The sequence below is a fragment of the Mytilus californianus genome, unplaced genomic scaffold, assembly GCF_021869535.1.
Source record: "Mytilus californianus isolate M0D057914Y unplaced genomic scaffold, xbMytCali1.0.p SCAF_9, whole genome shotgun sequence".
NCBI lineage: Eukaryota > Metazoa > Mollusca > Bivalvia > Mytilida > Mytilidae > Mytilus > Mytilus californianus.
Window position 1 is genome coordinate 91,808,693 of NW_026262745.1, and position 22,858 is coordinate 91,831,550.

At 33.8% G+C, this 22,858-nt stretch overlaps 1 protein-coding gene and 1 long non-coding RNA gene across 4 annotated transcripts in view; one reads left to right on the plus strand and one right to left on the minus strand.

Annotated features, from left to right (window-relative positions):
* Positions 1–22,858, minus strand: part of LOC127716403 (uncharacterized) — a 102,612-nt gene that overhangs the window by 21,675 nt on the left and 58,079 nt on the right. For all 3 annotated transcript variants that reach the window (XM_052222595.1, XM_052222593.1, XM_052222594.1), the window contains exons 11-12: positions 13,118–13,332; positions 5,501–5,626 (exon numbers count right to left, since the gene is read on the minus strand). In XM_052222595.1, coding sequence (XP_052078555.1) covers positions 5,501–5,626; positions 13,118–13,332 — 341 coding nt within the window. The remainder of the gene's footprint in view (positions 1–5,500; positions 5,627–13,117; positions 13,333–22,858) is intronic.
* On the plus strand, positions 8,887–17,605 carry LOC127716415 (uncharacterized). The gene is made up of 2 exons (XR_007988909.1): positions 8,887–9,408; positions 17,408–17,605. It is a non-coding gene; the product is annotated as an uncharacterized LOC127716415 (long non-coding RNA).

Sequence of the window (22,858 nt, forward strand, 5' to 3'; positions counted from 1 at the left end):
GGGCCCAAAAATCAAAAATCTAAATACATGGTTAGATTCAGCATATCAAAGAACCCCATATATTCAATTTTTGTTGAAATCAAACAAAGTTTAATTTTGGACCCCGATTTGGACCAACTTGAAAACTGGGCCCATAATCAAAAATCTAAATACATGTTTAGATTCAGCATATCAAAGAACCCTAAGAATTCAATTTTTGTTAAAATCAAACTAAGTTTAATTTTGGACCCTTTGGACCTTAATGTAGCCTAATTTGAAAACGGAACCAAAAATTAAGAATCTAAATACACGGTTAGATTCGGCATATCAAAGAACCCCAATAATTCAATTTTTGATGAAATCAAACAAAGTTTAATTTTGGACCCTTTTGACCTCAATGTGGACAAAGTTGATAACGGGGCCCAAAAATCAAAAATCTAAATACATGGTTAGATTCAGCATATCAAAGAACCCCATATATTCAATTTTTGTTGAAATCAAACAAAGTTTAATTTTGGACCCCGATTTGGACCAACTTGAAAACTGGGCCCATATTCAAAAATCTAAATACATGTTTAGATTCAGCATATCAAAGAACCCTAAGAATTCAATTTTTGTTAAAATCAAACTAAGTTTAATTTTGGACCCTTTGGACCTTAATGTAGACCAATTTGAAAACGGAACCAAAATTTAAGAATCTAAATACACAGTTAGATTCGGCATATCAAAGAACCCCAATAATTCAATTTTTGATGAAATCAAACAAAGTTTAATTTTGGACCCTTTGGACCTCAATGTGGACCAATTTAAAAACGGGGCCCAAAATCCAAAAACTAAATACACGGTTAGATTCAGCATATTAAAGAACCCCATGAAATCAAGAATAAAACCCCATTGAAATTGGTCAAGAAATAAGCAATTTATAGGAAGTATCTTCTTTTGCACAATCCTGTGCTATTAAATATTTCTTGCTATTGCGCAATACTGTACAATTGACAATTTCTTGCTATTGCGCAATATTGTGCTATTGGATATTTCTTGCTATTGCGCAATACTGTGCAATTGAAGATTTCTTGCTATTGCGCAATACTGTGCAATTGAAGATTTCTTGCTATTGTGCAATACTGTGCAATTGAAAATTTCTTGCTATTGCACAATACTTATTATATAATAATTTACACATCCTGTTTGGTGTGTATCTCCTACCATATCATTATTATTTGATTTTAAATATAAATCAGAAATAACCAACTTAAAATGGAAAATTTTAAAAGAAACAAAAAAGGAAAAAAAGAAAAAAAAGGAAAAAAAAATAAATCCCCCCCCAAAATTTTTTGAACCCCCATTATGATTCATCACCCCCAAACTCAATCCCAGCCTTCCCTTTGTGGTATGGTACCTTGCAGTACAATTTCAGAGAGATCCATACACTTGAACACAAGTTATTGTCTGGAAACTAGAAAAAAATGTGTTTTTTGGCCCCTTTTTGGCCCCAAATTCCTAAACGTTTAGGGCAATTACCCCCAAACTCAAACCCAGCTTTCCCTTTGTGATATGGAACCTTGTAGTACAATTTCAGAAAGATCCATACACTTACACACAAGTTATTGTCATGAAACTAGAAAAATGCTTGTTTTTTGCCCCTTTTTTGGCCCCTAATTCCTAAAATCTGGAGGCAATTACCCCCAAAATCAATCCCAGCATTCCTTTAGTGATATGGAACCTTGTGGTACAATGTCAGAGAGATCCATACACTAACACACAAGTTATGTCTGGAAGTTACAAAAATGCTTATTTTTGGCCCCTTTTTGGCCCCTAATTCCTTTACTGTTATTACCATAACCCCCAAAATCAATCCCAACCTTCCTTTTGTGGTATTGAACCTTGTGGTAAAATTTCATAAAGATCCATTCACTTAAACTAAAGTTAGAGTGCGAAAACCAATGTGTCTTCGGACGACGCCAGACGACGCCGGACGACGACGACGACGACGACGCCGGACGACGACGACGCCAACGTCATACCAATATACGACCACAAAAATTTTTTTGCGGTCGTATAAAAATGTGGATAGTGTCCACATGTGGACACAGATGATGCCCCTGCTTGCATATCATATAGTTATAAAGGGACATAACTGAAGAACGGTAAAAGTGATTCTACCCAAATTTGTACTTGATCTGAGTTTTGTGGTAATAAGTATTTTGTATAAGTTTCATAACATTTGGTTGAGGCAAAGTAAAGTTAGAGAAGGGAAACGAAAAATTCAGCAATTTTTCCATTTGTAAAGGGGCATAAAATTCAGCAATTTTTCCATTTGTAAAGGGGCATAACTCTAGAACAGTAAAAGTGATGCCACCAAAATTCGTACTTAATCTGTGTTTTGTGGTAATAAGCATTGTCTATAAGTTGCATAACATTTGGTTGAGGCAAAGTAAAGTTAGAGAAGGGAAACGAAAAATTCAGCAATTTTTCCATTTGTAAAGGGGCATAAAATTCAGCAATTTTTCCATTTGTAAAGGGGCATAACTCTAGAACAGTAAAAGTGACGCCACCAAAATTCGTTCTTAATCTGTGTTTTGTGGTAATAAGCATTGTGTATAAGTTGCATAACATTTGGTTGAGGCAAACTAAAGTTAGAGAACGGAAACGAAAAAATTCAGCAATTTTTCCATTTGTAAAGGGGCATAACTCTAGAACAGAAAAAGTGACGCCACCCAAATTAATTCCTTGATCTGTGTTTTGTGGTATTAAGCATTGTGTATAAGTTTCATAACATTTGGTTGAGGCAAACTTAAGTTAGAGAACGGAAACCAATTTTGGGACGTACGAACGTACGAAAGGAAGTACGGATGGACGTACGTACAGACGGACAAGGGTAAAACTTAATGCCCCCTCCGCTACGGCGGAGGCATAAAAAAAAAATGCAGGACAAAATTTTTCATCCAAGCCCCGCCATAAAAATCAAATACTAGCTCCCTAAGGACCCAGAATAACAGTCAGTATTGAAAAACTCAATGGTAACATCATACTACTACTACTCTCTGAAGACCTCGCTGATATAAAGTTTGAGAGTGCTGACAAGCAAGGTTCGTTATATAATTTACATTTCAAAGGGACATAATTCCTGTTAAAATAGTTGATAGGCACTGATTTTGGAACTCTTCCAAAATATTACTGATATGAATTTCATAAAATTCTGACAAGAAAAGTAGGCTTAAGTGCTCCTACCATGCAATATCCTAAAGAATTTATATTTCCAAGGGACATCACTCCTGTAAAAGTAATTGATCAGGGCCGACTATTGAACTCATCAAAGACATTGCCAATATAAATCTTGATATAAATTTCATAGCAATCCTACAAAAAAAATTTGTGCTTCGGAGTGCTAACAATGCAATTTTTAATTAAAGAACCTTTGTGAGCATGCTCACATCCCCCAGGCCCCCACATTGCCAATGGGCAAACAAAATATCACCAGATTCCTAAGTTCAAAGACTCATGACCCCTAAAAAAGTCAACAGAAAATAAATTCTTATGGATATGCACATCTTCATCAGGGGCGTAAAATCAAATCTGTTTTTTTTGGACCTTTTTTTTGTTAAAAAACATAAAATAATTGTGAAATGCACTAATGTAACAATATTAGCAGATTACGATAGTTTTTTTTTTTTGTTTTGGAAAAGGGGGGGCGTACGCCCATTACGCCCTCACCTGGACCCGCCCCTATTCATATTATGTCCTCATAAAGTTTCGATGACAAACTGTTGCAGTAGTATATTTAGGCCACAATTCTAGGTTCAAAGGGGCATAACTTCTAAAAAAAAAAATCGAATCATAATTTCCTGTTGATATGCATATCTACATAGTATGTCCTTATTATCTACAAAGTTTCATGAAATTCTGTTGTGTGGTTTCAGAGGAGTCCTTTAAAAATAGTTGATAGTCACAGATTTTCAAACTTGTCTGAGACATTCTGATATAAATCTGATTCAAATTCCATAAAAATCTGGCAAGAATAGCAGACTTACGAGCTCTTACAAGACTGGACAGACAGACTGGTACTTCTATGTCCCCCTTCTCTTAGAATGGGAAGAAATTTATGAAATCATAATTCAATTTCAATTTATGGGCTGAAAACATGGCTAACACCAAGGCTTCCAAAACGGTCATATATTCCGGACATTTGTATAATGTCCGGAAAAAGTCCGGCTGGGAAAAGCATGAAATGGACATCTACTTTTTAGTTTTCAAGGCTTAAGAGACGGTCATTTTAACATAATTCGCGATCTTTTTGACCCAACCTTTTGCCTTTAACAGCCACACATTTCCGGTCATAAAAGTGACATGATCATTAAGTACTATCAAAATAACCCCTACTTTAATACCTTCTCATTTTAATCAAGGCTAATTAGTTGTCGAACATCTGAAATTTACCTGTTCAGGTGACAGGTAAACTATTTTGAGCCGGACATTGATTCGTCTATTCAGTTAACGTTATTTTCTTACATTTCAGCGGTTTGCATCTAATTAATTTAGTTAAAAAGATTTAAATTATCAGAAATACGTTTACAAATATGATTTGATGAAAAATTAAAAAGGTGAAAATGAAAAATGGTCATAACCGACACGTTGTTTGAACCAGAGACATGGCTCTGTTTGAACTGGTACACATGTGCGCACGTGCGCAGGTGTGAAATTTAATTATGCATCCTAATTTCTTAAAAAAATGCTTAAATTGTCATTGATACCTTTATCTCACGTTTATTTCGAATATTTTCTTGAAGAAATAACGTAGAAAGAGCTACTTACACTCATTCATGCTTTGCAAACGTACACGGAATTTACGTATCCGTCTCTGGTCCATGTTTTACCATTGTCAAGATAACATCCGGTTTAGATTGAAAAACCAAAGTAAAGTTTTTGACAACGTTATTTTGCACAAATAAAGAGTCTAAGCAGATATAAGTACGCTGATGTTGCACACTTCGAATGATGCACTGCCAATTTAACAGTTTACGTCAGAACTTCGAATTTGAATCAAAGAAAGTTTAATATCTTTTTTTTTAATGTCAATCATTGGGATGGCCAACACGGCAACTGATTACCATAATTGCCTTTTATTTATTTAGTCTTAAGGGATTAAAATCGGGATAATATATAAAATGTCCGGCTGGCTAAAAATAATTTTGGAAGCCCTGGGCCTAACACATTAGTGATTGTTAAGTAAATATAAAACCAGTCAGCCAAAGTAAAACAGGGTAAAAATCAAAGAAAATCATATCACAGCACTATAAACAAATGTCATACAAGAGGGAGGATTAGCTAGCTATAAAACCAGGTTTAACCTACCATTTTCTTAGGAAAATGCCTGTACCAAGTCAGGAATATGGCAGTTGTTTTTCATTTGTTTTGTTGATTGATAGCCTTTGATTTTGTCAGTTTTTATGGACTTCCCCTTTTTGAATTTTCCTTGGAATTCGGTATTTTTGTTATACTTGTATATTGAACAGATTCTTACCAGAGGATGAAAAGATGGTGCATCAAACGACCATCCTTTGTTGATAAATTTTTCCATTGCTCTCAGTATCTCAGCTTTCTGCTCCTTATTCATACTGGTGAACTCTTTTATCTTGGATTGTATATTCTGTAACAGTAAACAGAAGTCAGCCAGTGGAAATAACCAAGTGGTTTTAATATATCTTCATAATTCTATGGTGGTATAACATATGTACATCATTCTATGGTGATATAACATATGTACATCATTCTATGGTGGTATAACATATGTACATCATTCTATGGTTATATAACATATGTACATCATTCTATGGTGGTATAACATATGTACATCATTCTATGGTGATATAACATATGTACATCATTCTATGGTGATATAACATATGTACATCATTCTATGGTGATATAACATATGTACTTTATTCTATGGTGATATATCATATGTACTTCATTCTATGGTGATATAACATATGTACATCATTCTATGGTGATATATCATATGTACATAATTCTATGGTGATATAACATGTGTACATCATCCTTTGGCAATATAACATATGTACATAATTCTATGGTTATATAACATGTGTACATCATTCTATGGTTATATAACATATGTACATAATTCTATGGTTATATAACATGTGTACATCATTCTATGGTTATATAACATGTGTACATCATTCTATGGTGATATAACATATGTACATCATTCTATGGTTATATAACATATGTACTTCATTCTATGGTGATATAACATATGTACATCATTCTATGGTGATATAACATATGTACATCATTCTATGGTAATATAACATATGTACATCATTCTATGGTGATATAACATATGTACTTCATTCTATGGTGATATATCATATGTACTTCATTCTATGGTGATATAACATGTGTACATCATTCTTTGGCAATATAACATATGTACATAATTCTATGGTTATATAACATGTGTACATCATTCTATGGTTATATAACATATGCACATAATTCTATGGTTATATAACATGTGTACATCATTCTATGGTTATATAACATATGTACATAATTCTATGGTTATATAACATGTGTACATCATTCTATGGTTATATAGAATACCTTCAAAATTCTATGGTCAAATGATGGTATCATAACATATGTACATAATTCTATGGTTATATAACATGTGTACTTCATTCTTTGGTAATATAACATATGCACATAATTCTATGGTAATATAATATATGTACATAATTGTATGGCGATTTAACATATAAACATAAGTCTATGGTTATTTGCTTAACATATGTTCATAATTCTATGTTAATATAGCACATGTTCAAAATTCTATGTTTTTTTAAGGCCAGACTTTTTTTTTATCTGTTTAATGAGAAAATTTGTAAAAAATTAGGGTCGAGGGGACGAAATACAAAAAAAAAATTAAAGTGCAAAGTTGGTCCAGTCGACACTAAAAATAAAACCATTATAAGTGACCTTTTTTTTTTTTTTTTAAGAATTTATCAAAATACAAGAACAATGAAATGAAAACAGACCAGTATATTAACCCTTCTATTGATATGAACATAAAAAATATCTTTTGATTCTGTATGTCCTCTAATTTAGATCCATGCATATGCACCAGGCAAATATATCAACCTCCCTGCATATACACTATATATATGTATATTACCAGTCAGGAACCTCTTAGTGTATGTTACATGTTTATACTGTATATACAATTCAATTAAAAAAAACTACTCTGTTATCATGTTCATGAAGTTAATTATTTTTCATTAAAAAGACATATTCATTTAACCGTTAAGCTTGGAAATAATATAATTATTTTATATTAGTGTAATAGACATGGTTGAGCAACATTAACTTATAAATTGAAGCAATGCATTAATAAAATGCTCCGCAGGGCGCAGCTTGATACGACCGCAGAGGTCGAACCCTGAACAGTTGGGGCAAGTATGGACACAACATTCAAGCTTGATACAGCTCTGAATTTGGATTGTGATTAAATATTTGACACAGCATAGGTTTCTGACACAGAATGAATGTGGTCTAAGAACTTAAAAATTTTAAATTGGACATTCACCTATTATGGTCCAATATCCAAAATCTAAATACATGGTTAGATTCAGCATATCAAAGAACCCCAAGAATTCAATTTTTGATGAAATCAAACAAAGTTTAATTTTGGACCCCGATTTGGACCAACTTGAAAACTGGGCCCATAATCAAAAATCTAAATACATGTTTAGATTCAGCATATCAAAGAACCCTAAAAATTCAATTTTTGTTAAAATCAAACTAAGTTTAATTTTGGACCCTTTGGACCTTAATGTAGACCAATTTGAAAACGGAACCAAAAATTAAGAATTTAAATACACGGTTAGATTCGGCATATCAAAGAACCCCAATAATTCAATTTTTGATGAAATTAAACAAAGTTAAATTTTGGACCCTTTTGACCTCAATGTGGACAAAGTTGATAACGGGGCCCAAAAATCAAAAATCTAAATACATGGTTAGATTCAGCATATCAAAGAACCCCATATATTCAATTTTTGTTGAAATCAAACAAAGTTTAATTTTGGACTCGATTTGGACCAACTTGAAAACTGGGCCCATAATCAAAAATCTAAATACATGTTTAGATTCAGCATATCAAAGAACCCTAAAAATTCAATTTTTGTTAAAATCAAACTAAGTTTAATTTTGGACCCTTTGGACCTTAATGTAGACCAATTTGAAAACGGAACCAAAAATTAAGAATCTAAATACACGGTTAGATTCAGCATATCAAAGAACCCCAATAATTCAATTTTTGATGAAATCAAACAAAGTTAAATTTTGGACCCTTTGGACCTCAATGTGGACCAATTTAAAAACGGGGCCCAAAATCCAAAAACTTAATACATGGTTAGATTCAGCATATTAAAGAACCCCAAGAATTCAAGAATAAAACCCCATTGAAATTGATCAAGAAATAAGCAATTTATACGAAGTATCTTCTTTTGCACAATACTGTGCAATTGAATATTTCTTGCTATTGCGCAATACTGTACAATTGACAATTTCTTGCTATTGCGCAATATTGTGCTATTGGATATTTCTTGCTATTGCGCAATACTGTGCAATTGAAGATTTCTTGCTATTGCGCAATACTGTGCAATTGAAGATTTCTTGCTATTGTGCAATACTGTGCAATTGAAAATTTCTTGCTATTGCACAATACTTATTAGATAATAATTTACACATCCTGTTTGGTGTGTATCTCCTACCATATCATTATTATTTGCTTTTAAATATTAATCAGAAATAACCAACTTAAAATGGAAAATTTTAAAAGAAAAAAAAAAGGAAAAAAAGAAAAAAAAAACAGAAAAAAAAAAAAAATCCCCCCCCAAATTTTTTGAACCCCCTTATGATTCATCACCCCCAAACTCAATCCCAGCCTTCCCTTTGTGGTATGGTACCTTGCAGTACAATTTCAGAGAGATCCATACACTTGAACACAAGTTATTGTCTGGAAACTAGAAAAATGCTTATTTTTGGCCCATTTTTGGCCCCCAATTCCTAAACGTTTCGGGCAATTATCCCCAAACTCAATTCCAGCTTTCCCTTTGTGATATGGAACCTTGTAGTACAATTTCAGAAATATCCAAACACTAACACACAAGTTATTGTCATGAAACTAAAAAAATGCTTGTTTTTGGCCCCTTTTTTGGCCCCTAATTCCTAAAATTTTGAGGCAATTACCCCCAAAATCAATTACAGCCTTTCCTTTGTGATATGGAACCTTGTGGTACAATGTCAGAGAGATCCATACACTTACACACAAGTTATTGTCTGGAAGTTACAAAATGCTTATTTTTGGCCCCTTTTTGGCCCCTAATTCCTTAACTGTTAGTACCATAACCCCCAAAATCAATCCCAACCTTCCTTTCGTGGTATTGAACCTTATGGTAAAATTTCATGGAGATCCATTCACTTAAACTAAAGTTAGAGTGCGAAAACCAATGTGTCTTCGGACGACGCCGGACGACGCCAGACGACAACGACGACGACGACGACGACGACGCCGGACGACGACGACGCCAACGTCATACCAATATACGACCAAAAAATTTTTAATTTTTACGGTCGTATAAAAAGGAAATATAAACATTAATAAAAAATATCTAACCAAAAGAACGTTAATGCGTGTGGAATGCGTAATTTTTCCTTTTGGGATCAATTTTTGTCTGTCAGCAGTGCCATTCATGCGTCCGTAGTCATTATCGCAAGAATCCGGATTTCGGTCATAGCAGGTCCGCTTCCGATGAAATCCCGACTCCGATCCGTAGTTTTTCAAAAACATACCCAATAATTTAAATGTCGGAGAAAACTTTACAAAAATAAACGATGTTTGAAATGCTTTTTGGAAAGGAATATGACGTTTTTAATGCAATACATGGATTACAAATTTACTTCAGGCTAATTTCATCAAGTTCAAATGAAGTAATAAATTATTTAGCCGAAAGTTAGAATGATTTGATGTACTCTCTCGTGTAACAAGTACCGGCGAAAGTGGTTTTAAACAAATTGTTTTTATGAAAAAAACATGCCACCAGCTTAAATAAAATGCTCCGCAGGGCGCAGCTTGATACGACCGCAGAGGTCGAACCCTGAACAGTTGGGGCAAGTATGGACACAACATTCAAGCTTGATACAGCTCTGAATTTGGATTGTGATTAAATATTTGACACAGCATAGGTTTCTGACACAGAATGAATGTGGTCTAAGAACTAAAAAATTTTGGACATTCACCTATTATGGTCCAATATCCAAAATCTAAATACATGTTTAGATTCAGCATATCAAAGAACCCCAAGAATTCAATTTTTGATGAAATCAAACAAAGTTTAATTTTGGACCTTTTTGACCTCAATGTGGACAAAGTTGATAATGGGGCCCAAAAATCAAAAATCTAAATACATGGTTAGATTCAGCATATCAAAGAACCCCATATATTCAATTTTTGTTGAAATCAAACAAGGTTTAATTTTGGACCCTGATTTGGACCAACTTGAAAACTGGGCCCATAATCAAAAATCTAAATACATGTTTAGATTCAGCATATCAAAGAACCCTAAGAATTCAATTTTTGTTAAAATCAAACTAAGTTTAATTTTGGACCCTTTGGACCTTAATGTAGACCAATTTGAAAACGGAACCAAAAATTAAGAATCTAAATACACGGTTAGATTCGGCATATCAAAGAACCCCAATAATTCAATTTTTGATGAAATCAAACAAAGTTTAATTTTGGACCCTTTGGACCTCAATGTGGACCAATTTAAAAACGGGGCCCAAAATCCAAAAACTAAATACACGGTTAGATTCAGCATATTAAAGAAACCCAAGAATTCAAGAATAAAACCCCATTGAAATTGGTCAAGAAATAAGCAATTTATACGAAGTATCTTCTTTTGCACAATACTGTGCAATTAAATATTTCTTGCTATTGCGCAATACTGTACAATTGACAATTTCTTGCTATTGCGCAATATTGTGCTATTGGATATTTCTTGCTATTGCGCAATACTGTGCAATTGAAGATTTCTTGCTATTGCGCAATACTGTGCAATTGAAGATTTCTTGCTATTGTGCAATACTGTGCAATTGAAAATTTCTTGCTATTGCACAATACTTATTAAATAATAATTTACACATCCTGTTTGGTGTGTATCTCCTACCATATCATTATTATTTGATTTTAAATATAAATCAGAAATAACCAACTTAAAATGGAAAATTTTAAAAGAAAAAAAAAAGGAAAAAAAGAAAAAAAAGGAAAAAAAAAAAAAAAATCCCCCCCTCAATTTTTTGAACCCCCTTATGATTCATCAACCCCAAACTCAATCCCAGCCTTCCCTTTGTGGTATGGTACCTTGCAGTACAATTTCAGAGAGATCCATACACTTGAACACAAGTTATTGTCTGGAAACTAGAAAAATGTGTTTTTTGGCCCCTTTTTGGCCCCCAATTCCTAAACGTTTCGGGCAATTACCCCCAAACTCAATTCCAGCTTTCCCTTTGTGATATGGAATCTTGTAGTACAATTTCAGAAATATCCAAACACTTACACACAAGTTATTGTCATGAAACTAGAAAAATGCTTGTTTTTTGCCCCTTTTTTGGCCCCTAATTCCTAAAATTTTGAGGCAATTACCCCCAAAATCAATCCCAGCATTCCCTGTGTGATATGGAACCTTGTGGTACAATTTCAGAGAGATCCATACACTTGAACACAAGTTATTGTCTGGAAACTAGAAAAATGCTTATTTTTTGCCCCTTTTTGGCCCCTTATTCCTAAACGTTTCAGGCAATTACCCCCAAACTCAATCACAGCCTTCCCTTTGTGATATGGAACCTTGTAGTACAATTTCAGAAAGATCCATACACTTACACACAAGTTATTGTCATGAAACTAGAAAAATGCTTGTTTTTTGCCCCTTTTTTGGCCCCTAATTCCTAATATTTTGAGGCAATTACCCCGAAAATCAATCCCAGCATTCCCTTTGTGATATGGAACCTTGTGGTACAATGTCAGAGAGATCCATACACTAACACACAAGTTATGTCTGGAAGTTACAAAAATGCTTATTTTTGGCCCCTTTTTGGCCCCTAATTCCTTAACTGTTGGTACCATAACCCCCAAAATCAATCCCAACCTTCCTTTTGTGGTATTGAACCTCATGGTAAAATTTCATAGAGATCCATTCACTTAAACTAAAGTTAGAGTGCGAAAACCAATGTGTCTTCGGACAACGACGACGACAACGTCATACCAATATACGACCGCAATCGTATAAAAATCAATGCTTTAACCTCTTTTTGAAATCATAAATCATTTATGCCTTTAATTTCTTTACTTTGAAATTGCTGTTTCATCGACTTGGTAAAATTAAATATTACCGATGACGAAAGCGGGTATCGTAAACCACAGATTTTAGTTTTGTTCTGAGGATTTTGTAGCAGTCGGCAGGAAAAATAAAAATAAAAAGTAAAAAGCACTTCTTTTATTTTTTTTCTGAAATCAGGAAATTGGAGTCGGTGGATCTCGTTAAACAGATAATAAAAAAAGTCTGGCCTAACATATATAGATATCTATCCTGAAGTCTACCTTTCTACTATACAAATACAGGTGTACATATAACACGAAGCTTTTAGTACCTGAGAAATGGGCAAGACAACAAACCTTAACATTCATTAATGAACCATGAAAATTAGGTTAATGTCAGATGAAACCTGTCAGACTGAAAAGTACACCTTAAGTCCTTACAATCATTCTATACATCAAATATAGCTGACCAATTGCTTATAATATCTGAACAAGAGCAATTGCAGGTCTGACATGCAATTGATTGAGGTAACATGTATACTGAATCATAACTTATCATTTTCTTTCTTTGAATTCAAGAAAACTTTGATGACAAAGTTTCCTAGTACAATGAGTGTTGTAAAATTTCAAACTATCCGAACACAGGAAATGGTTGCACAGCATAATATGATGTGATGAAAAATAACCTGCAAAAATTGAAACTTTTAAAAGTCAAAGGTCAAATGATAATACCTCACATCGAAACCACCTAAGTCGATGGTAAACATTGATTTTAGTTTTTTGTCCATCTGCTCCTGTCCACATCAGATGACAAAGGTTTGGGTTACTGGTAAAATCATCTGGTATCGTTCCCACACATCCATACATGTTGGTATGAATCAGGTGAACAATTTCACCAAAAGGCCCTCTGTAGACTTCAGTCATGGTTGGTACGATTGATGTTGTACCTGCAAGTAAAATAAATCTTGAACTGTATACAGTATTACTCTATCATGGTCAGTAGGATTGATGTTGTAAGTAAATTAAATCTTGAACTGTATACAGTATTACTCTATCATGGTCAGTAGGATTGATGTTATAAGTAAATTAAATCTTGAACTGTATACAGTATAACTCTATCATGGTCAGTAGGATTGATGTTGTACCTGCAAATAAATTAAATCTTGAACTGTATACAGTATTACTCTATCATGGTCAGTAGGAATGATGTTGTACCTGTAAGTAAATTAAATCCTGAACTGTATACAGTATACCTCTATCATGGTCAGTAGGAATGATGTTGTACCTGTAAGTAAATTAAATCATGAACTATATACAGTTTACCTCTATCATGGTCAGTAGGAATGATGTTGTACCTGAAAGTAAATTAAATCTTGAACTGCATACAGTATTACTTGATCATGGTCAGTAGGAATGATATTGTACCTGCAAGTAAACTAAATCTTGAACTCTATACAGTATACTTGCAAGTTATGGAATCTTGTCCTTTTATCTGCCAACAAATGAAATCTTAAACTGTCTATTTCAAACATTTTATCTCCTGAAAACTTCCATATTTATCTTAATAAGCCCTGAGATTAATTACTTTGAAATTACAATTACAATTAAAAACCAATAATAGTTCAGAGACCAATTAAAGGTTTTTCTGCTACAAATTCACATTTGTTGATGATTTAAGTTGAAATGAACTTGAATAAAGTTTTAATAAAAGAACAGAGTTCCAATGTCCCCCATGTTGCACATATTTTATCTGTTCTGTCCAAGGGCAATACTGGGAACTATAAAATTTTTTTTTTTTTTTTTTTAAACTTTTTAAAATTATCTTACTAGAGAGTTGAAGACTTGAGAGCAATTTCTGATATATTTAATATTTCCAAGGTAAACTCATTTAAAATATTTGATCGGCAGTTTTTGAAATTGTCTGAGACATTGCTGTTATATACCGTTGATGAAAATCTGGCAAAAATTGTTCATGTGAGAGCACTTACAATGCAATTTTCCATATGAACAATGTTTCCAAGGAGCATAACTCTTTTAATAATAATTGATCGTCACTGATTTTCGAACTTGTTAAAGACATTGCTGATATAAACCTATGATATAAGTTTCATAAAAATCTAACAAGAACTGTACAAATGAGAGCACTAACAATGCAATTTTCCATATAATTAATGTTTCCAAGGGGTATAACTCTTTTAAAAAAAATTGATCTGCACTGATTTTCAAACTCGTCACAGACATCACTGATATAAACCAATAATATAAGTCATAAAAATCTAGCAAAACACGCTGCACGGGGAACAAACAAGAGGCTCTCAAGAGCCTGAATCGCTCAACTGTATTTCAGAGGAGAAGATTTTTAAATGTTAGCAAACTTGATGAACAAATTGTGTAAAATTGTATTTAAAGGGCAATAACTCCTTAAGGGGTCAATTGACAATTTTGGTCATATTAACTTTTTTGTAGATCTTACTTTGCTGAACATTATTGCTGCTTACAGTTTACATATATCTATAGTAATATTCAAAATAATAACAAATAAAATGCTTCGCTATGCGCAGCTTGATACGTCCGCAGAGGTCGAACCCTGAACATTTGGGGCAAGTATTGACACAACATTCAAGCTTGATACAGCTCTGAATTTGGATTGTGATTAAATACTTGACACAGCATAGGTTTCTGACACAGAAAGAATGTGGTCTAAGAACTTGAATTTTTTTAATTTACCTATTATGGTCCAATGTCCAAAATCAAAATAAAATGGTTAGATTCAGCATATCAAAGAACCCCATATATTCAATTTTTGTTGAAATCAAACAAATTTTAATTTTGGACCCCAACTTGGACCAACTTGAAAACTGGGCCCATAATCAAAAATCTTAACACATGTTTAGATTCAGCATATCAAAGAACCCCAAGAATTAAATTTTTGTTAAAATCAAACTAAGTTTAATTTTGGACCCTTTGGACCTTAATGTAGACCAATTTAAAAAACGTGAAACCCAAAATTAAAAATCTAAATACACTGTCAGATTTGGCATATCAAAGAACCCCAATAATTCAATTTTTGATGATTTCAAACGAAGTTTAATTTTGGACCCTTTTGACCTCAATATGAACTAATTTGATAGCGGGGTCCACAAATAAAAAATCTAAATACATGGTTAGATTCAGCATATCAAAGAACCCCATATATTCAATTTTTGTTGAAATCAAACAAAGTTTTATTTTGGACCCCAACTTGGACAAGCTTGAAAACTGGGCCCATAATAAAAAATCTCAATACATGTTTAGATTCAGCATATCAAAGAACCCCAAGAATTAAATTTTTGTTAAAATCAAACTAAGTTTAATTTTGGACCCTTTGGACCTTAATGTAGACCAATTTAAAAAACGGGACCCAAAATTAATAAAATGCTCCGCTGGGGCGCAGCTTGATATGACCGCAGAGGTCGAACCCTGAACAGTTGGGGCAAGTATGTACACAACATTCAAGCTTGATACAGCACTGAATTTTGATTGTAATTAAATATTTGACACAGCATAGGTTTCTCACACAGAATGAAAGTGGTCTAAGAACTTAAAAATTTTTAATTTACCTATTCAAACCATATCATAATTATTTGCTTTTATATATAAATCAGAAATAACCAATTTAAAATGGAAAATTTTAAAGAAAAAAAAGGGAAACCCCCCCCCCCCCCAATTTTTTGAATCCCCCTTATGATTCATCACCCCCAAACTCAATCCCAGCTTTCCCTTTGTGATATGGAACCTTGCAGTACAATTTCATAAAGATCCATACACTTACACACAAGTTATTGTCCTGAAACTAGAAAAATGCTTGTTTTTTTGCCCTTTTATGGCCCCTAATTACTAAAATTTTGAGGGAATGACCCCAAAACTCAATCACAGCCTTCCCTTTGTGGTATGGTACCTTGCAGTGCAATTTCAGAGAGATCCATACATTTGAACACAAGTTATTGTCTGGAAACTAGAAAAATGCTTATTTTTGGCCCCTTTTTGGCCCCTTATTCCTAAAATTTTTGGGCAATTACCCCCAAACTCAATTCCAGTTTTCCCTTTGTGATATAAAACCTTGTAGTACAATTTCATAAAGATCCATACACTTACACACAAGTTATTGTCATGAAACTAGAAAAATGCTTGTTTTTTGCCCCTTTTTGGCCCCTAATTCCAAAAATTTGGAGGCAATTACCCCCAAAATGAATCCCAGCATTCCCTTTGTGATATGGAACCTTGCAGTACAATTTCATAAAGATCCATACACTTACACACAAGTTATTGTCCTGAAACTAGAAAAATGCTTGTTTTTTTGCCCTTTTATGGCCCCCTAATTACTAAAATTTTGAGGGAATGACCCCAAAACTCAATCACAGCCTTCCCTTTGTGGTATGGTACCTTGCAGTGCAATTTCAGAGAGATCCATACATTTGAACACAAGTTATTGTCTGGAAACTAGAAAAATGCTTATTTTTGGCCCCTTTTTGGCCCCTTATTCCTAAACTTTTTGGGCAATTACCCCCAAACTCAATTCCAGTTTTCCCTTTGTGATATGGAACCTTGTAGTACAATTTCATAAAGATCCATACACTTACACACAAGTTATTGTCATGAAACTAGAAAAATGCTTGTTTTTTTACCCTTTTTGGCCCCTAAGTCCTAAAATTTGGAGGCAATTACCCCCAAAATCAATCCCAGCATTCCCTTTGTGATATGGAACCTTGTAGTACTGTAGTACAATTTCATAAAGATCCATACACTTACACACAAGTTATTGTCATGAAACTAGAAAACGCTTGTTTTTTTCCTCTTTTTGGCCCCTAATTCCTAAAATTTGGAGGCAATTCCCCCCAAAATCATTACCAGCATTCCCTTTGTGATATGGAACCTTGTGATACAATGTCAGAGAGATCCATACATTTACACACAAGTTATGTCTGCAAGTTACAAAAATGCTTATTTTTTGCCCCTTTTTGGCCCCTAATTCCTTAACTGTAGGTACCATAACCCCCAAAATCAATCCCCACCTTCCTTTTGTGGTATTGAACCTTATGGTAAAATTTCATTGAGATCCATTTACTTAAACTAAAGTTAGAGTGCGAAAACTAATGTGTCTTCGGACGACGACGATGACGCCAACGTCATACCAATATACGACCACAAAAATTTTTTTGCGGTCGTATAAAAATCTAAAAACACAGTTAGATTTGGCATATCAAAGAACCCAAGAATTCAATTTTTGATGAAATCAAACAAAGTTTAATTTTGGACCCTTTTGACCTCAATATGAAACAATTTGATAGCGGGATCCACAAATAAAAAATCTAAATACATGGTTAAATTCAGCATATCAAAGAACCCAATATATTCAATTTTTGTTGAAATCAAACAAAGTTTAATTTTGGACCCCAATTTGGAACAACTTGAAAACTGGGCCAAAAATCTAAAATCTAAATACATGTTTAGATTCAGCATATCAAAGAACCCCATATATTCAATTTTTGTTGAAATCAAACAAAGTTTAATTTTGGACCCCCACTTGGACCAACTTGAAAACTGGGCCCATAATCAAAAATCTTAACACATGTTTAGATTCAGCATATCAAAGAACCCCAAGAATTCAATTTTTGTTAAAATCAAACTAAGTTTCATTTTGGACCCTTTGGACCTTAATGTAGACCAATTTAAAAAACGTGAAACCCAAAATTAAAAATCTAAATACACGGTTAGATTTGGCATATCAAAGAATCCCAATAATTCAATTTTTGATGAAATCAAACGAAGTTTAATTTTGGACCCTTTTGACCTCAATATGAACCAATTTGATAGCATGGTCCACAAATAAAAAATCTAAATACACGGTTAGATTCAGCATATCAAAGAACCCCATATATTCAATTTTTGTTGAAATCAAACAAAGTTTAATTTTGGACCCCAATTTGGACCAACTTGAAAACTGGGCCAAAAATCAAAAATCTAAATACATGTTTAGATTCAGCATATCAAAGAACCCCATATAGTCAATTTTTGTTAAAATCAAACAAAGTTTAATTTTGGACCCTTTGGGCCTTAATGTAGACCAATTTGAAAACTGGACCCAAAATTACAAATCTAAATACACGGTTAGATTTGGCATAACAAATAAATAAATGTGATCAAAGATTTTACAAATCTCATGCGCCATACTGTGCAATTAAAGATTAGTTGTTGAAATTTTTCAATATTTGAAATTTGAAAAAAAAAATTTTTGAAGAATAATTCTGTTAATTTCTGAAATCTGAAATGAGAAAAAATTGACCCCCCACAATTTCTTTTTACCCCCCCCCCCCCCCCCCCCTTTTTTCCCCCAAAAAGTTCTTTCCTTCAAGATATGGTCATAATCTCAATTCAAATTTCCAATGGAGTTTGCAACCATAATTACCCATTTAAATTTACCATAGTGCTAACTTAATCTATTTTATAATAGAATTTAAAATATAGTGTCAAATCTTTCATATGGATTTTTTTATAAAAAAAAAAAAGATGCAACATTTGCAGATATTTTACTGGTCTTCCTTTATAAATATGCATTTCTTTAAACATAATTTAAAAGCAGTGTAAGGGAAGTAACCAAAACGTTGTATTTGGATTACCTCCCTTACACTGTTTTAAATTATATTAATTGTTCATTAACCATACTTTATACATAATTTAAAAGAAGTGTAAGGGAGGTAATTTCAATGATGTATTTGATTTATCTCCCTTACACTGCTTTAAATTATGTTTTGTACTAAAGTATTTGTCCATTAACCAGGACAACCTTGTTTTTTCCCCCTTTTTGCCCCTAATTCCTAAACGGTTTGAGCCATAACCCCCCAAAGCAAATCCTAACCATCCCTTTGTGGTATGGAAACTTGTAGTATAATTTCAGAGAGATCCATACACCGTTCCACAGTTATTGTCTGGAAACTAGAAAATGCTTATTTTTGGCCCCTTTTTGGCCCATAATTCCTTAACTGTTGGTACCATAACCCCCAAAATCAATCCCAACCTTCCTTTTGTGGTATTTAACCTTATGGTAAAATTTCAAAGAGATCCATTCACTGAAACTAAAGTTAGAGTGCGAAAACCAATGTGTCTTTTTTTGCGGTTGTATAAAAACTGCAAAATTTTGTTAAAACTACCAATTTGGTGGCAGCAACCCAACAATGGGTTATTCGATTCGTCTGATAATTTCAGGGCTGATACATCTTGACCAATTAAACAATTTTACCCCATGTCACATTTGCTCTAAAAGATTTAGTTTTTGAGATATAAGCCAAAAACTGCATTTGACCCTTATGTTCTATTTTTAGCCATGGCGGCAATGTTTGTCAATGGATAGAAACTTTGGATATAATTTATAAACAAGATACCCTAAGGAACATTTATTTAAGTTTGAAGGTAATTGGCCCAGTAGTTTCAGAGGAGAAGATTTTTAAATGTTAGCAAACTTGAACAAATTGTGTAAAATTGTCTTTAAAGGGCAATAACTCCTTAAGGGGTCAATTGACAATTATGGTCATATTAACTTTTTTGTAGATCTTACTTTGCTGAACATTATTGCTGCTTACAGTTTATATATATCTACAATAATATTCAAAATAATAACAAAAAAATGCAAAATTTTTTAAAACTATCAATTCGGTGGCAGCAACCCAACAATGGGTTGTTCGATTCGTCTAAAAATTTCAGAGCTGATAGATGTTGACCAATTGAACAATTTTACCCCATGTCAGATTTGACTTCGGATACAATTTATAAACTAGATACCCTAAGAAACATTTAGTTAAAGTTTGAAGGTATTTAGCCCAGTAGTTTCAGAGGAGAAGATTTTTTATATAGTTTACGATAACAGACGACAGACGACGACGACGGACGCCAAGTGATGGCATAAGCTCACATGGGGCCCTTTTGGCCCCGGTGAGCTAAAAAGTGTATTTTTCATAAAAAAAATGTAACTTGTGGTTCAAGAGTCAGGTATAAGGAGAAATCTTAGCCTACACTAAGTTCAAATATATATAGGTAATTGAATCTCTCTTTGAATAAGGTAGATAATCAACTACTGATTTAATCAAATGATTATAAAACTCACTTAACACTGTTTAAAATAAATGTGGATAGTGTCCACATGTGGACACAGATGATGCCCTCGCTTGCATATCATATAGTTATAAAGGGACATAACTGAAGAACAGTAAAAGTGACGCTACCCAAATTTGAACTTGATCTGAGTTTTGTGTGTAAGTCTCATAACATTTGGTTGAGGCTAACTTAAGTAGAGAACAGAAACTAAAAATTCAGCAATTTTTCTATTTATAAAGGGGCATAACTCAATAATGGTTAAAGTGACACTACCCAAATTCAACTTGATCTGTATTTTATCAGTGGAAGTCAAAATTAAACATTGCATTGTATAAAGCATTCATTGTAGTTGATTCAACTATAATCATGGACAAAGGAAAATAACTCCAATTTTAAAAATAACTTGATATTTAGAAGAAAATAAAAATTTTGCAATTTTTTCCATTTATAAAGGGGCATAACTCTAGAACAGTTAAAGTGACGCCACCAAAATTCAAACTTGATCTGTGTTTTGTGGTAATAAGCATTGTGTATAAGTTTCATAACATTTGGTTGAAGCAAACTTAAGTTAGAGAACAGAAACTAAAAATTTAGCAATTTTTCCATTTATAAAGGGGCATAACTCTAGAACGGTTAAAGTAACGCCACCAAAATTCATACTTGATCTGTGTTTTGTGGTAATAAGCCTTGTGTATAAGTTTCATAACATTTGGTTGAGGCAAACTTAAGTTAGAGGACGGAAACTAAAAATTTTGCAATTTTTCCATTTATAAAGGGGCATAACTCTAGAACGGTTAAAGTGACGCCACCAAAATTCATACTTGATCTGTGTTTTGTAGGTAATAAGCCTTGTGTATAAGTTTCATAACATTTGGTTGAGGCAAACCTAAGTTAGAGAACGGAAACTAAAAATTTTGCAATTTTTCCATTTATAAAGGGGCATAACTCTAGAACGGTTAAAGTGACGCCACCAAAATTCAAACTTGATCTGTGTTTTGTGAAAATAAGCATTGTGTATAAGTTTTATAACATTTGGTTGAGGCAAACTCAAGTTAGAGAACGGAAACCAATTTTGGACGTACAGACGGACGTACAAATGTACATACGTACGTACAGACGGACAAGGGTAAAACTTAATGCCCCCACCGCTACGACGGGGGCATAAAAATATATGGATTTATGACATTTTGCTTGAAATATGGGAGATAAGTTGCTACTTTTGGTTTACGCAATGTTACTCTCAGTGCCTTATTGATTTACTTTATGATGATTCCAAGAATATATGCTTTCTATGTATTTTTGCATGAAATAAGTGCATGAACTTTTGACAAAGAGATTTGTGCATCTACATACCAAATATCATTGACCTACCACTAGTGGTTTCCTTTCAACTGACCTAATCACAAACTAATACATGTAAACTATGAAAAGTTTCAAAGTAAATAGATCATGACTGAGGTAGTGGTGTCAAACAAGCCCCATGGAAATGAACTGTGCCAATGCTTATACAACTGCATACCAAATACCACTAGTGGTAGCGGTGTCAAACAAGCCCCATGGACATGAACTGTGCCAATGCTTATACAACTGCATACCAAATACCACTAGTGGTAGCGGTGTCAAACAAGCCCCATGGACATGAACTGTGCCAATGCTTATACAACTGCATACCAAATACCACTAGTGGTAGCGGTGTCAAACAAGCCCCATGGACATGAACTGTGCCAATGCTTATACAACTGCATACCAAATACCACTAGTGGTAGCGGTGTCAAACAAGCCCCATGGACATGAACTGTGCCAATGCTTATACAACTGCATACCAAATACCACTAGTGGTAGCGGTGTCAAACAAGCCCCATGGACATGAACTGTGCCAATGCTTATACAACTGCATACCAAATACCACTAGTGGTAGCGGTGTCAAACAAGCCCCATGGACATGAACTGTGCCAATGCTTATACAACTGCATACCAAATACCACTAGTGGTAGCGGTGTCAAACAAGCCCCATGGACATGAACTGTGCCAATGCTTATACAACTGCATACCAAATACCACTAGTGGTAGCGGTGTCAAACAAGCCCCATGGACATGAACTGTGCCAATGCTTATACAACTGCATACCAAATACCACTAGTGGTAGCGGTGTCAAACAAGCCCCATGGACATGAACTGTGCCAATGCTTATACAACTGCATACCAAATACCACTAGTGGTAGCGGTGTCAAACAAGCCCCATGGACATGAACTGTGCCAATGCTTATACAACTGCATACCAAATACCACTAGTGGTAGCGGTGTCAAACAAGCCCCATGGACATGAACTGTGCCAATGCTTATACA